Source organism: Solea senegalensis, linkage group LG19 (assembly GCF_019176455.1).
Source record: "Solea senegalensis isolate Sse05_10M linkage group LG19, IFAPA_SoseM_1, whole genome shotgun sequence".
Taxonomy (NCBI): Eukaryota; Metazoa; Chordata; class Actinopteri; order Pleuronectiformes; family Soleidae; genus Solea; species Solea senegalensis.
In genome coordinates, this window is record NC_058038.1 from 4,871,958 (window position 1) to 4,883,903 (window position 11,946).

General features: G+C 41.9%; 1 protein-coding gene across 2 annotated transcripts in view; it reads left to right on the top strand.

Moving 5' to 3' along the window:
- Positions 1-11,946, top strand: part of col5a3a (collagen, type V, alpha 3a) — a 71,414-nt gene that overhangs the window by 47,614 nt on the left and 11,854 nt on the right. For both annotated transcript variants that reach the window (XM_044050720.1, XM_044050721.1), the window contains 11 exons: positions 121-210; positions 966-1,019; positions 1,220-1,327; positions 1,650-1,757; positions 1,839-1,892; positions 2,360-2,413; positions 2,501-2,608; positions 2,692-2,745; positions 6,763-6,816; positions 11,716-11,769; positions 11,853-11,906. In XM_044050720.1, the coding sequence (XP_043906655.1) occupies positions 121-210; positions 966-1,019; positions 1,220-1,327; positions 1,650-1,757; positions 1,839-1,892; positions 2,360-2,413; positions 2,501-2,608; positions 2,692-2,745; positions 6,763-6,816; positions 11,716-11,769; positions 11,853-11,906 (792 nt within the window). The remainder of the gene's footprint in view (positions 1-120; positions 211-965; positions 1,020-1,219; positions 1,328-1,649; positions 1,758-1,838; positions 1,893-2,359; positions 2,414-2,500; positions 2,609-2,691; positions 2,746-6,762; positions 6,817-11,715; positions 11,770-11,852; positions 11,907-11,946) is intronic.

Here is an 11,946-nt window from a genome sequence, read left to right on the forward strand (position 1 = left end):
TTTGGTGTGACTTGCTGGTTTATGTGATTAATGGTTGCTTAAAGGGCCTGCTGTCTGCTGGCGTCTTGCCTTATTTCTAATCACAGTGTGTGCGCGTGTGTGTGTGTGTTTGGTTTCCAGGGAGACCCAGGTCCACAAGGAGCCCTTGGGAAAAGTGGCCCCGCTGGGCATCAAGGCTTCAGAGGGAGCAGAGGGACACCTGGTGCCCTGGTAACACAAGATGCCACACATATTTCACATCATACTCACCTCGCCATCTGTGTCACATTTTCTAATCAGGTCTTATGTTGAATTTAAAGTGTGTAGGTTTTACAGGAGCTCCATCATCAGACAGATATTTATGTGCAGATTTATTTTTTTTATATTAATTGTGGTGTTTTTTGCTTTAAATCTGCTTTAATCTGTTAAACTGACAGTGAAAATGTAATCGTCATTACAGGTGTTATTGTGATTCCTGATATTTTTGCGATACATCTGTATTGATTATGCTTTGAATCTGCTCTTAAAATGACTCTAACCAATACATGAAGAAACCTTTAAGACTAGCTAAAGAAATTACTCTAAATGCTAATTCCCAGTATTAATGCGATATCTGATATTTTTGCGATCATTTTGCGGTTTTGAATCTGCTTTAATCTCCTCAAATGACCTTTAATACTACCTGATCGTGTCCCTAATTCAAGTACTGTAAATGAGGTTCCAGGTGTTATTGCAGCATCTGGCATTTTTTCTACAATAATTGTGGAACAATATGCACTGATTATACTTTGAATCTGCTGTAAATATAATAAAATAACCTATAATACTACCTTGAATCACATAAAAATGATCAATTTAAGTCTCTGGTTCTAGTACATTACCTCAGTGAGTGTCACCTTATTTGAATGATTATGTCTGAAAACTGTCAAGAAGGTGAAAAGTCAGTGGACGTGGATGAACCCTGTCACTGCTTGTGTCGTCTGCAGGGACCTGCAGGCCTGAAGGGAGGAGAGGGTCTACCTGGCATCGCCGGAATTATTGTAAGTCTGTTTTTATGAAAACTGCCTCCCGCACCAACCCCTGCACTTCTGTGTGATATAGAAAACTCTAGTTCCTGCGGAGTGGGGAGGCTGTTTCCATGGTGAACGGCCATCGCGCTCACTACATTAAATCAAGGAGTGACTCATGTGACACGCTCGCCCTCAATTCTTCTCCTCCGCTGTCTGCTCTTGTTTCCCAGGGTGCCACTGGAGAGAGGGGCCCCGCTGGGCCGGCCGGCGCCATCGGGCAGCCGGGGCGGCCGGGCGGCATCGGTCCTGCTGGGCCGACGGGAGAGAAAGGCGAGCCAGTAAGATTTGGAACATTGCTAACTTTAATATCCCGGGCATCCGTGCACCGCTCACACGTACTGTACCATCACCTCCCACCATCCAGTGATAAACAACATGTGCTCTCACTTCAGATGATTTCATTATGAGACAGGGAGCAGAGGAGAGGTTAAAAAAAATGAATGAATAAGAGGAGGGAGAGGGGGAACATGTGACGCAAGCCTGCTGTCTTTGTGGCTTTCCTTCCTGGTGCGATACAGTAACCAACGTGTCGCGCAGCTGCATGTGATTTTGGCGTTTTGTAAAATGTGTGAGTGGTGATTCCCATCATTTGTTCTACAGGGAGAGAAAGGGCCATCTGGGCCAGCTGGTCGTGATGGGGATGCTGGACCTTTAGGACTGCCGGGACCTGCAGGGCCTCCTGGGCCTCCAGGAGAGGATGGAGACAAGGTAGATGAACCACTACGTAGCATGTGACTGTCAACCGTGTCCTGATGGTTTTGGACTCACTTTTTGGATTTGTCTCTACAGGGAGAAATAGGAGGACCAGGACAGAAGGGCAGCAAAGGAGACAAAGGAGAAGGCGTGAGTCCCTACGTCATTGTTTTGGCTCAACTTGGAGACTTAACGATCTCGTTCAGTTCCTGGTATTAACGGCCCTCCTGAGTGACCCGAGCCCAAGTGGAGTGTAACTTTTAAATGTAAACAAAAGTCCATTCGATTTCGAAACCGTCGTCATCTAGACTAGATCTAGATCTCGTTCACGCGTCGAGATGGATATTGCGCTTGTAAAGTGGCTGCACTTGGGTTAAGTTTTTGGCCACTGACGAGCGGAAATAAGATAAAAAAAATACTTCTCCATGAAACTACAGTGGTCAGAGGATGTCCTCTGTACCATGAGGCTCAAAACCACATCTGAATGTGGTTCCTGTGATTGAACTGGAGGACTTGGGAGCCGATTGGATCAGCCAGGACTGATGTTGATACCAGGTCGAAACTCACTGTTTTTAATCATGTCTTTCCTACAATGACCTGCCCTTTTTTGTTTCCAGGGACCTCCAGGACCTGTTGGACTTCTGGGACCTGTGGGCCAGCCAGGACTGCCAGTATGTGATAGAAACATATCATCGTATGACGAGATGGTTCAGTTTGTGCTGTGCTGACCTGTGTTTATTTGTGTGTGTGTGTGTCAGGGTGCAGACGGCGAGCCCGGCCCTCGTGGGCAGCAAGGAAGGATCGGGCCCAAAGGTGATGAAGGACAGAGAGGCTTCAAGGGGGCGTCTGGACCGTCTGGACTTCAGGTAAGAAAATGCATGTTGTTCGTCTCTTGATTTCACATTTAATCATTACTGACGGTGCTTACTCTCCACATCTGTATATGCAGGGGATGCCAGGACCGCCGGGGGAGAAAGGAGAGAGCGGACACGTTGGCTCGATGGTGAGAACTGTTCAGCAATCTCAGCACATACGACACTCGACACGAATGCGCCGCTGTGGCGTGGTGACAGGTCCCAAGTCTGTTTTCGGCCAACATTTTCCTGACATCCTGCGTTTTTGCTCTGTGATTATTATGACAGTCGTGTCTCGGTCTCGTCTGATATTGGATATTGACTTTTTTTTTCCTTAAATAGGTTTCTCAGCTTCATTCACTTTTTGTTGGCATTCCTGCCCCAGTTTTAAAAGCAGCTTCTTCAGTGACCTTGAACCAAATGCATGTTAGAGTTGATTAAAAAATAAATTCTTAAATGGAAAGATTTAAAAATGGGGGGCGAGGTAAAAAAGGTACACTTATATTATGAGAACTACCGAGGCAGTATTTCGGACATTTCAGATATGGGTGTGAGTGAAACCCAAATAATACGTTTGGAGAAGAGAAGACAACGCACGGGATCATTCTGACAGACATAATCGCACGATTTGTTTGTTCTTGTTGCAGCGCGGCCATTACGGCGCTGGTGAGTCGCAGTGACTCACCCGCCTGTCGACAGTGACGGCAGCAGCATCGAGAGTCAGATTGATGAGGTTAGGCGATGGCCCGTTATTGATGGATCCATTATGAAAACAATGAAAAAAAAAAATCAATTCAACAAACACAAACACACACACACACACAATAAACAGTCATTAAACAGTGTCCTCTCAAGAAACTCAAGCACGTGCCTCCCTCGCCAAATTCTCTATAATGACTATAACCTCTTCTTCCTTGACCCTGCTCGTATGTATGCAGTGTATCTCTGCAATTACAAGCTCTTGTGAATTATCCTGCTATCAAAATATAGGATTTCTTTTCCTCGCCTAAAAAAAATAATGCATCTTGAGGTAAATATCACCTAAAAATATGCAGTAGGAGCTGAAATCTGCGAGAGGGCAAAAAGAAGTACAAAAAAAAGGACGTCTTTTTTTATTACTTAATTACTACGTAACAAACAAACATCTTGATTTAAAGTAACTTAAGTTTTTTTTTGGCTCAATTACCAATGAATATTATTGTGATTTAATTAATTAATTAAATTAATTTATTTTGATTACAGCAAAGACGTTACATTTGGTCAATGGGGCCCACCTGTAATAACTGTGTGGACCACCGGTGGGCCACGGCCCACATTTTGGGAAGCACAGGTTTAGATTATAACACAGCGAGGGTCAAATAAGTTTTAATTTAACCTGAATACCCCGTTAAAGAATTAGCATATGTCTCACTGATAACATATAATTCCATAATTAGTGTGTAGGTAATGCATAATCTCATTAGAACAGATCTCATACTGTCGTCATATTAGAGACACAGTTATTATGTCTGAAGACGAGTACTATTAATTCCTTGAATATATTATCATGGGATCCAAAGACTGCAATTAAAAGTGACGAGGAGGACGAATGATGTTGTCGAGGTTCATTCGAGAAACTGCTGTAATCACGTTATCGTGCAGGTTCAAAGTATCAGCAGCCCATGAACTGGAGCTGGTGCACAGACAACCCAGCACAGCTCATTAACTTTTAATTAGTGCCACCTATTCAGTTGGTCTGCTACAGCTGTGCTGATTCTGCTGCTTTGTGTCACACTCGCGAGCCAAACTTTATTTTTCTCCCTCTGCCGATAATCATTAATGTTTACTGCCCTCAAACTGCAGGCAGCGGCGCTGAGTGAGGTCACTTTAATCCGGACCCTGGTTTAGTCTCCGTATGGTTCATGCCACAGTTGTACAGAGACGGTCACAGATCCTGAGAGCACAGGACCAGACTCATTTGGACACAAGAAGATACTTAGCCAGTCTGCTCCCTGCAGACCAGTGGATCTCAAACTTTTTATACCGAGCACCACCCGAGAAGTAACGACACTATCACCAACATCCTCCTCCTCACATATACTTCACACACTGGTATAGTGAAATTAGATTAAGATGGAGCGAGAGATAAGGATTATTGTTATTTAATTTTGTTATTTGTCTCATTTTCTACGCTCCCATCACATACCCTGGTCTGTACAGTGGTACCACCAGAGGAAGCTCACGTACCACCGGTGGTACACACACCACAGTTTGAGAACTATGGTTTTAAACTCTGACTGATTTATATTTTGACATTTTTTTAGGATGGATGGATGGATGGAGAGATAGATAGATAGATGTACAGATGTACAGATAGATGTATAGATGTACAGATAGATAGATGTATAGATGTACAGATGTATAGATGTACAGATAGATGTATAGATGTACAGATAGATGTACAGATGTATAGATGTACAGATGTATAGATGTACAGATAGATGTATAGATGTACAGATAGATGTACAGATAGATGTATAGATAGATACAGATAGATGTACAGATAGATGTACAGATGTATAGATAGATGTATAGATGTACAGATAGATGTACAGATGTATAGATGTACATATGTACAGATAGATGTATAGATGTACAGATACATGTATAGATGTACAGATAGATGTACAGATGTATAGATAGATGTATAGATAGATGTATAGATGTACATATGTACAGATAGATGTATAGATGTACAGATAGTATAGATGTAGATGTACAGATAGATAGATGTATAGATGTACAGATAGATGTACAGATAGATAGATGTACAGATAGATGTACAGATAGATAGATGTACAGATAGATAGATGTACAGATAGATGTACAGATAGATAGATGTACAGATAGATAGATAGATAGATGTATAGATGTACAGATAGATGTACAGATAGATAGATGTACAGATAGATAGAACTCTGGACTTTTTCAGTGCTGCCCCCTCATGGCCCTTCAAGAAAATACACTTTCACACACTGCCACATTGGCTCCAAATATCAGGAACGCAAGGCAAAGTCTGTTTGCCCTGATAACAAACGGCCCTCGGCTACATCATCAAGTGCCACACAAATTAAATTATCTTTCTAATGTGTGGCAGATCTTTCGAGACTAAGTATCAGTAACACAAAAAGACCAGAGACACACGAGAGACCCGAGAATGAAGCGGAGGAAAAGAAAAGACAAGAGGAAGAAGACAGTGACAGAAAGGAGGCAGCGGAGCGGTGGTGTGGAAGGAAGAGGCGGGGCACTGATTGTGAGCAGGAAGACGGTGTGACAGCTGCTAATCAGATTAGCCTCAGCCATGGCTGTCTAATGAGCATCCTCCTTTGTGACAGTCATCTCGCCGCGCTGTCAACCATGAACACGCGCTCAACAAGATTCTCTACAGCTCCTCTTCTCCTCCGCCGCCAGATTAGAGGAGGGAAGCCATCAAAATGGAACCAAAACAAAGGTGGAAAGAGTGAACGAGAGAGAGAGGAGGGGATTCTGAGGACTCGGTGGGGAAGTTTCATACATTTGTGGGCGTCTCGGATCAGAAAATCCTCTCTCCTTCTCTCCCTCTCTCTCTCTCTCTTTCTCTCTGGGCAGATTGTCTGTCTTTTCTGTTTGTCAGTGTTGTTACAGTGCGAGGCCTCCTCCGAAGACTCCAGAGTGATTCAGGGCACAGCTCAACATCTACTCAACTGGAATTCAAGCCGAGCGCAGTTAGGATTAATTGCTCAGTGCTCTCTTGAGCTGCGCTGAAGAGTCAAATCACATGGCGTCGCCGTGGTTGAGAGAAAATGGTCTTGTACATCACAGGCGAGAGGTTTCTTATTAATAAGTTGGGGGAAAAAGAGCAAGAGACGGAGTGGGAGGGAGGGAAAACGAGGAGGAATCTGTCGTGTCGAGGGTAATGACCTGTCTGGACGTCTTCATCATGTCCCTGCGATAATGATCATACATACTGGGGCCACTGCATAAGCAATTCACCGTGCACTGCCTTCCAACTCAAGTTTAATTTAGGAAGCACCAACTGACCCTTTAGCTCACATTCACTCTGCTTCGCTGTGTGTGTTTTATCGAGATGGTGGTTTTTATGTGATGCTGAGATGCTAATGAAAACATTTTCATTTCTTTCTCCACAGGGTCCCCCAGGACTGCATGGTCCACGAGGCCCTCAAGGGCCCATTGGTGCAGAGGTAAACGACAGTACACCTTTTTTTTTTGTTTCTCTCAAACTTGTTATTATCACAAATCAAGGTCATTGCAAAGTAGGGTATCCCCCCCCGGCCCCAAGAATGGCTAATTATATTAATTATATTAGTCCACAGTGACAACGATTTTGTGAGAAACTCTCAACTTTGTGCCTTGAGAATATAAATGTCATGATTTAGCTTTGTGCCGGTCAAATTCTCTCTGATTTGGAACAGAAACGTGGTGTGAAACCAGCTAATGATGCCCCATGCCACTAGATTGTGACGTAAAGCTTTATAATGTTAGTGCCTCACACACCGTCTGAACCATGATGTGTATTTATGCTTCAGAGAATCACACGAGAGACTAAAACTGGATTTAAAAAAAGACCCTGGGTTTAATTTGTAGCAGCTAAAACACTGCTGCATGGTTTATTTATTTATATGTGAACAAAAAGCAGTTGAATAATCCAAAAACTTTTGTTTAATGCACAAAAAGCAGGTAGTATTGTCTTTAAAGGCATGGTTTCCCAGTTTCCCTGGGTCCCCACATTCCCTTGAAACACCCCTGGCCACTGATGCCTCACAGCTGAAGGCTTGTGCGCTTTCTGTGTCACATTTGCCTGCGGGATTTTCTGCAATAATCAAAAAGACAATTTGATGTGGAAATACTTTGGCTTTGTGCACACATTACTTTAGTAAAACACAGTGTGTAAGACACACTGAATTTGCTTCAGCTATGCCTCACATCTGCATAACTCTGGAGTTTCCAAAGTTTCCAAAAAGGGAAATGCTACCTACACTGTTAATTGCATTAATTTATATTGTATCTGCTGGCTCTTGTGTCAGCCACCCTCAAAGGATCGTTCGGTCTTTCTTTCCTCCTGGCCCAGAATGTAATGCTCTATTTTTACAGAAGTACATAGTCTTAAGGCCTGTACATACTCTGCAAGAACAGACAAATGTGTTCTTTCTTCTCATTGATTATTAATCGATTACTAAATGAATCGTCCACTATTTCGATAATCGATTCATTTCAGTTTTCTGATTTTTCAGCTTCTGAAATGTGAATATTGTCTGATTTCTTTGCTCCATATGACAAAGAAATCATTTAAACTGAACTGAACTTTTGTACAAAACAAGGCATTTGAGAACATCGCCCTTTCCAGGTTTGAGAATATGATGAAAACATTTTCTGACATTTTATGGACCAAGCGGAAACTTTTGAAGTTACTTATGAACTTTGCTCTTGCCACGTCGAGGAAAAAAAGGAACACATCTCTCAGTTCTTGCGGTGCATGTACAGGCCTTTACAGTATAACAAATATGAGCAGAAAATAACACAAAAATAATTAAGAATTAGTAGAAATATTGATAATTACTGCACACACTGGCAGAGACTGGCACCCAGAATCATGAGCAAACGGGATTACATTTAAGGAACTTTTAATTAACCCTTTAACACCGAGTATATCGCAGACGACAAGTTCATGCAAGCACATTTTGCATTACCATAATTACGCAATCGTTTCGGAAACATTCCAACAGTTGCTGAAAGCTGAGAAGTTGCACGTCAAAGCCAACGTGTGGTTATTACAGTAATTTCACTCACACGGTTGCAGGAAGCCGGCAAATCAGCGCCTCCAGAGGGGGGAAAAGTGGGGAAAATCCTGTACATAATTTCCATTTTTTTGGCCTTTTTTTGGACATTGAGACAAACACGTTGTCACAAAATCTGGTGTTCATACAACTACAGTGTTTTTTGAATAAAACTTTTAGTTTACCTCCATTTTAAATTGTTAAAACAGTAACAGCAGTTATTTTTACATGCAGTAAATTGTGATATTAAAAGTTATTCTGGAAAAATAGGCAAAAGCACTTACTCACAGGGCATTTTCTGACTGAAATAAGCAACAAATGGAGGCTTAGGTGCTACGTGAAATTACAAATCTGTGAATCTGAAAAACTGTTTTGGGGATTTTGTGTTCAAGACATTTCTTGAAACGATGCCGTGTTTTTATGGGAAACTTTTTTTTTAAGGTTTTTTTTCTTGACAAAGAAAAAAAAATAGTGTCCGTGTGGATAAGACATTAAGTGAAATGACATGAAAACAAAAACCGGTGGAAAATAAACTGTCGCAGTAATAATAAGAATAAGTGAGATTACAAAGTGCTGCTATTCTCATCCCAGCGTAACATACTGTACGCATTAAAGATAACTGCTGCATCCTAAATATTCATGATGTCCCAGGTTTTATAACATAACATTTAAATGTCATGGCCGCAGTAATGTACTGAATGATGAGGAAATACAACATAAACATGCCGTTTAGTGTAGAGTGAGTAAAAGAATCTCCTCACTCCCATCAACCACCTCGCTCATTTATTTATCTTCATTACGCAGCAGTAAATACTCCTTTCTGACCTGCACAGAAACATTACATCCCGTGGAAACATTTAAATGAGGCACGCGGGCTGCAATAATACGAGTTAAATTAGTTGTAACAATAACGGCACCAGCACGGTCCATTTCATGTGCTAATCAGCATAATCAGAATGACCAAATATTATAATGATCTCACTCACAATGAATAAATGTGCATAATTTTTCACAACGTCGGTCTCTCTCAATTCAGCCTCATGTCCTCACATTCGTTACGCGCTTATTCTTCAGTCTGGGTTTGCAGTTTGTTTGTTTTTCAATGTGCTATTAAGGCTGAAGTCGTATATATCGGCTTTTTTTTTTTCCTGTATTTTAATAACGACTCGTGTGCAAAACTTGGAATCTTGAGCTCGGAAAGAAGAAGACAAGACAATTCCTGAAGTTCAGAGCGAATCTATATCACATCTATCCGTGCACACAATTCTACAAATCCCATGTCTTTGTTTGAACGCTCTCCACCACAGACTCTCCTCTCACCGCGTTTGAAAGTTGAATTATTAAACAGTATTAGGATATAATCCCAGAGAGCGAGAGAGAGTTATATTTGCTGCACCATGAATCATTAAGATGTATTAGACTATCATCCCTGAGATGCAGTTATATTTACCTCTGGTAATGGCCGCCTCTCCACAGCCTCTCACACCAGTCAATTATTCAGCAGTGTTGCAGAGAGCCACGTGAGTCAGAAGCGGCAGTGCTTCATCATACAGTGGTGCAGAGACGGTGGGATCCATTAATGGACTGATAAAAGAGAAGAAAAGAGTGAAAACGGGGCGGGCTGGCGTGTGAGAGGGAAGACGCTGACAGCTGGGGCTCGGCAGACGTGCGCGACTGTGCTCGGCGCTCGGGTTTCTGCATTCGAAAAAAAAAAAAAACTCTATTATGGGTTTGTCAATATACTGACATACATGTCTGCATACTAACAGGCGTGCGCGTACTCGGTGGACACACGGGCACAGAAGAGAAAATAATGGTGGAAGAGGTGCATGTCATCCCTCTCAGTCCATTAAAATGTATTGCCTGTGAAAAGAAAAAAATCCATTTGTGGCTGTAAAGTGAATATGAGCGGTTAGTTCACCAACGTAATGAGTAGTTGGCACAAAAGTTTGGGGTCACCACAGGATGATAAGAAGCTGCAATTTGACGGCCTAAACAAAGAGAAGAGATGGAAAAGCTTTTAACACTTAGAACACAGAGCATTTTCCATTACTATGTTAAAACGTACAGTATATACAGAGGCTATAAGAATGTGCAATACAGAGTGTCTTAAATCTTTTTATTTCAGCACCGCCTAGGAATTCTGATGGAAAAAAAACCAACTGTATAGACACACTTGAGCAAAAAGTACTGAAAATGTTTAAAATCCGATTGAATTTGTGAAATTTTGGAAATACGTCACAGTTCAAAGTTCACTTGGAAAAACTGTCTAATTTTGTGCACAGTTTTTGCTACTTCATATCATAAGAAGACGGGAAAAACAAAAACAAAACAGGATGTCCATATAAGGAGTTGTGTATTATTCCCACGGCAACTCACCACAGACGCTCCTGCGGCACAGATCCGTGCCGCGTGATTACGAAGAGTTAATTCATCTTTTTTTTTTTCACCTCCTTCAACGTTAAAAAACATGAATATTCAATATTTCAAGACAGATTGGAATAGAATTTGTGAAAATGTAAGATCAGCAGCGGGTGGTTCCACGGAAGAAGAGTAAGAAGCGACATCTTTGAGGATGTGAAAAAAAAAAAGACAGCTCACAGCTTCAGCCCGGAGTGACTTGATTTCCAAATCTCATCCTTTATTCACCGCTTCCATTGCACTCGCTCGCCCCAACCATGGCCCTCAAGGGTAAAAGCTTTTGTGTGATATTTCAATACAACTTTTTATTTAAAAGAAATTTTAAATTGGTAAAAGAGAATGCACATGTATTTTTGTAGTTCTAGGGGGTAAAGAAAGCACACGTTGATGATTTCAATAAAAAAAAGTGCCAATTGGATGTTTTCTACTATTGCTGTGGTTGTCACCGGCAATAAAATAAAACAAATAAAAGCTTGTTTAGTGACAGTGTTGTTTGATTGTTGCTCCCATTCATTATTCAAGTCATATTTGCTTCTTGCTCTAAATCGAGGAAAGTTGTGGTTTCCTCGTCATTCCACACAAAGGACTCGTTTTTTCCAGTCATGTGATTTAATTTAAACGTCTTTTATTTTTGACGAGTCGTTTGTGCCTCCCTCAGGTGCTGGAACACGACTATTGTGTGACTCACAGACCAAACACTGATATTCCCTTTGCAGGACTGCTGAAACACCCAGACAAAGGAACAAAATAAAGAGCACTTGAGTTTTCAAGAATCATATGAATATTTCAACTCCCTCTTGTTTCATGAGATTTTGATTTAAGCTGTCTCTCTCTCTCTCTCTCTCTCTCTGTCTGTGTCTTTCTCTGTCTCTCCTCCTGCCCCAGGGTGCAGCCGGGCCGCCTGGTGGAGTGGGTCAGCCTGGACTTGTCGGAGAGAAGGTCAGCATTATCATTAACAGTTTGTGCGTGCACGTGTGCGTGTGCTGTGTTTTTGTCTCGCTAATGTCAGCTCTCCACCACAGGGTGAGGACGGCGAGGCTGGGAACCCTGGAGTAGCGGGAGTAACCGGACCTCCTGTGAGTCACAGAACCTTCATCCGTCTTTCCAAGCCTGCTC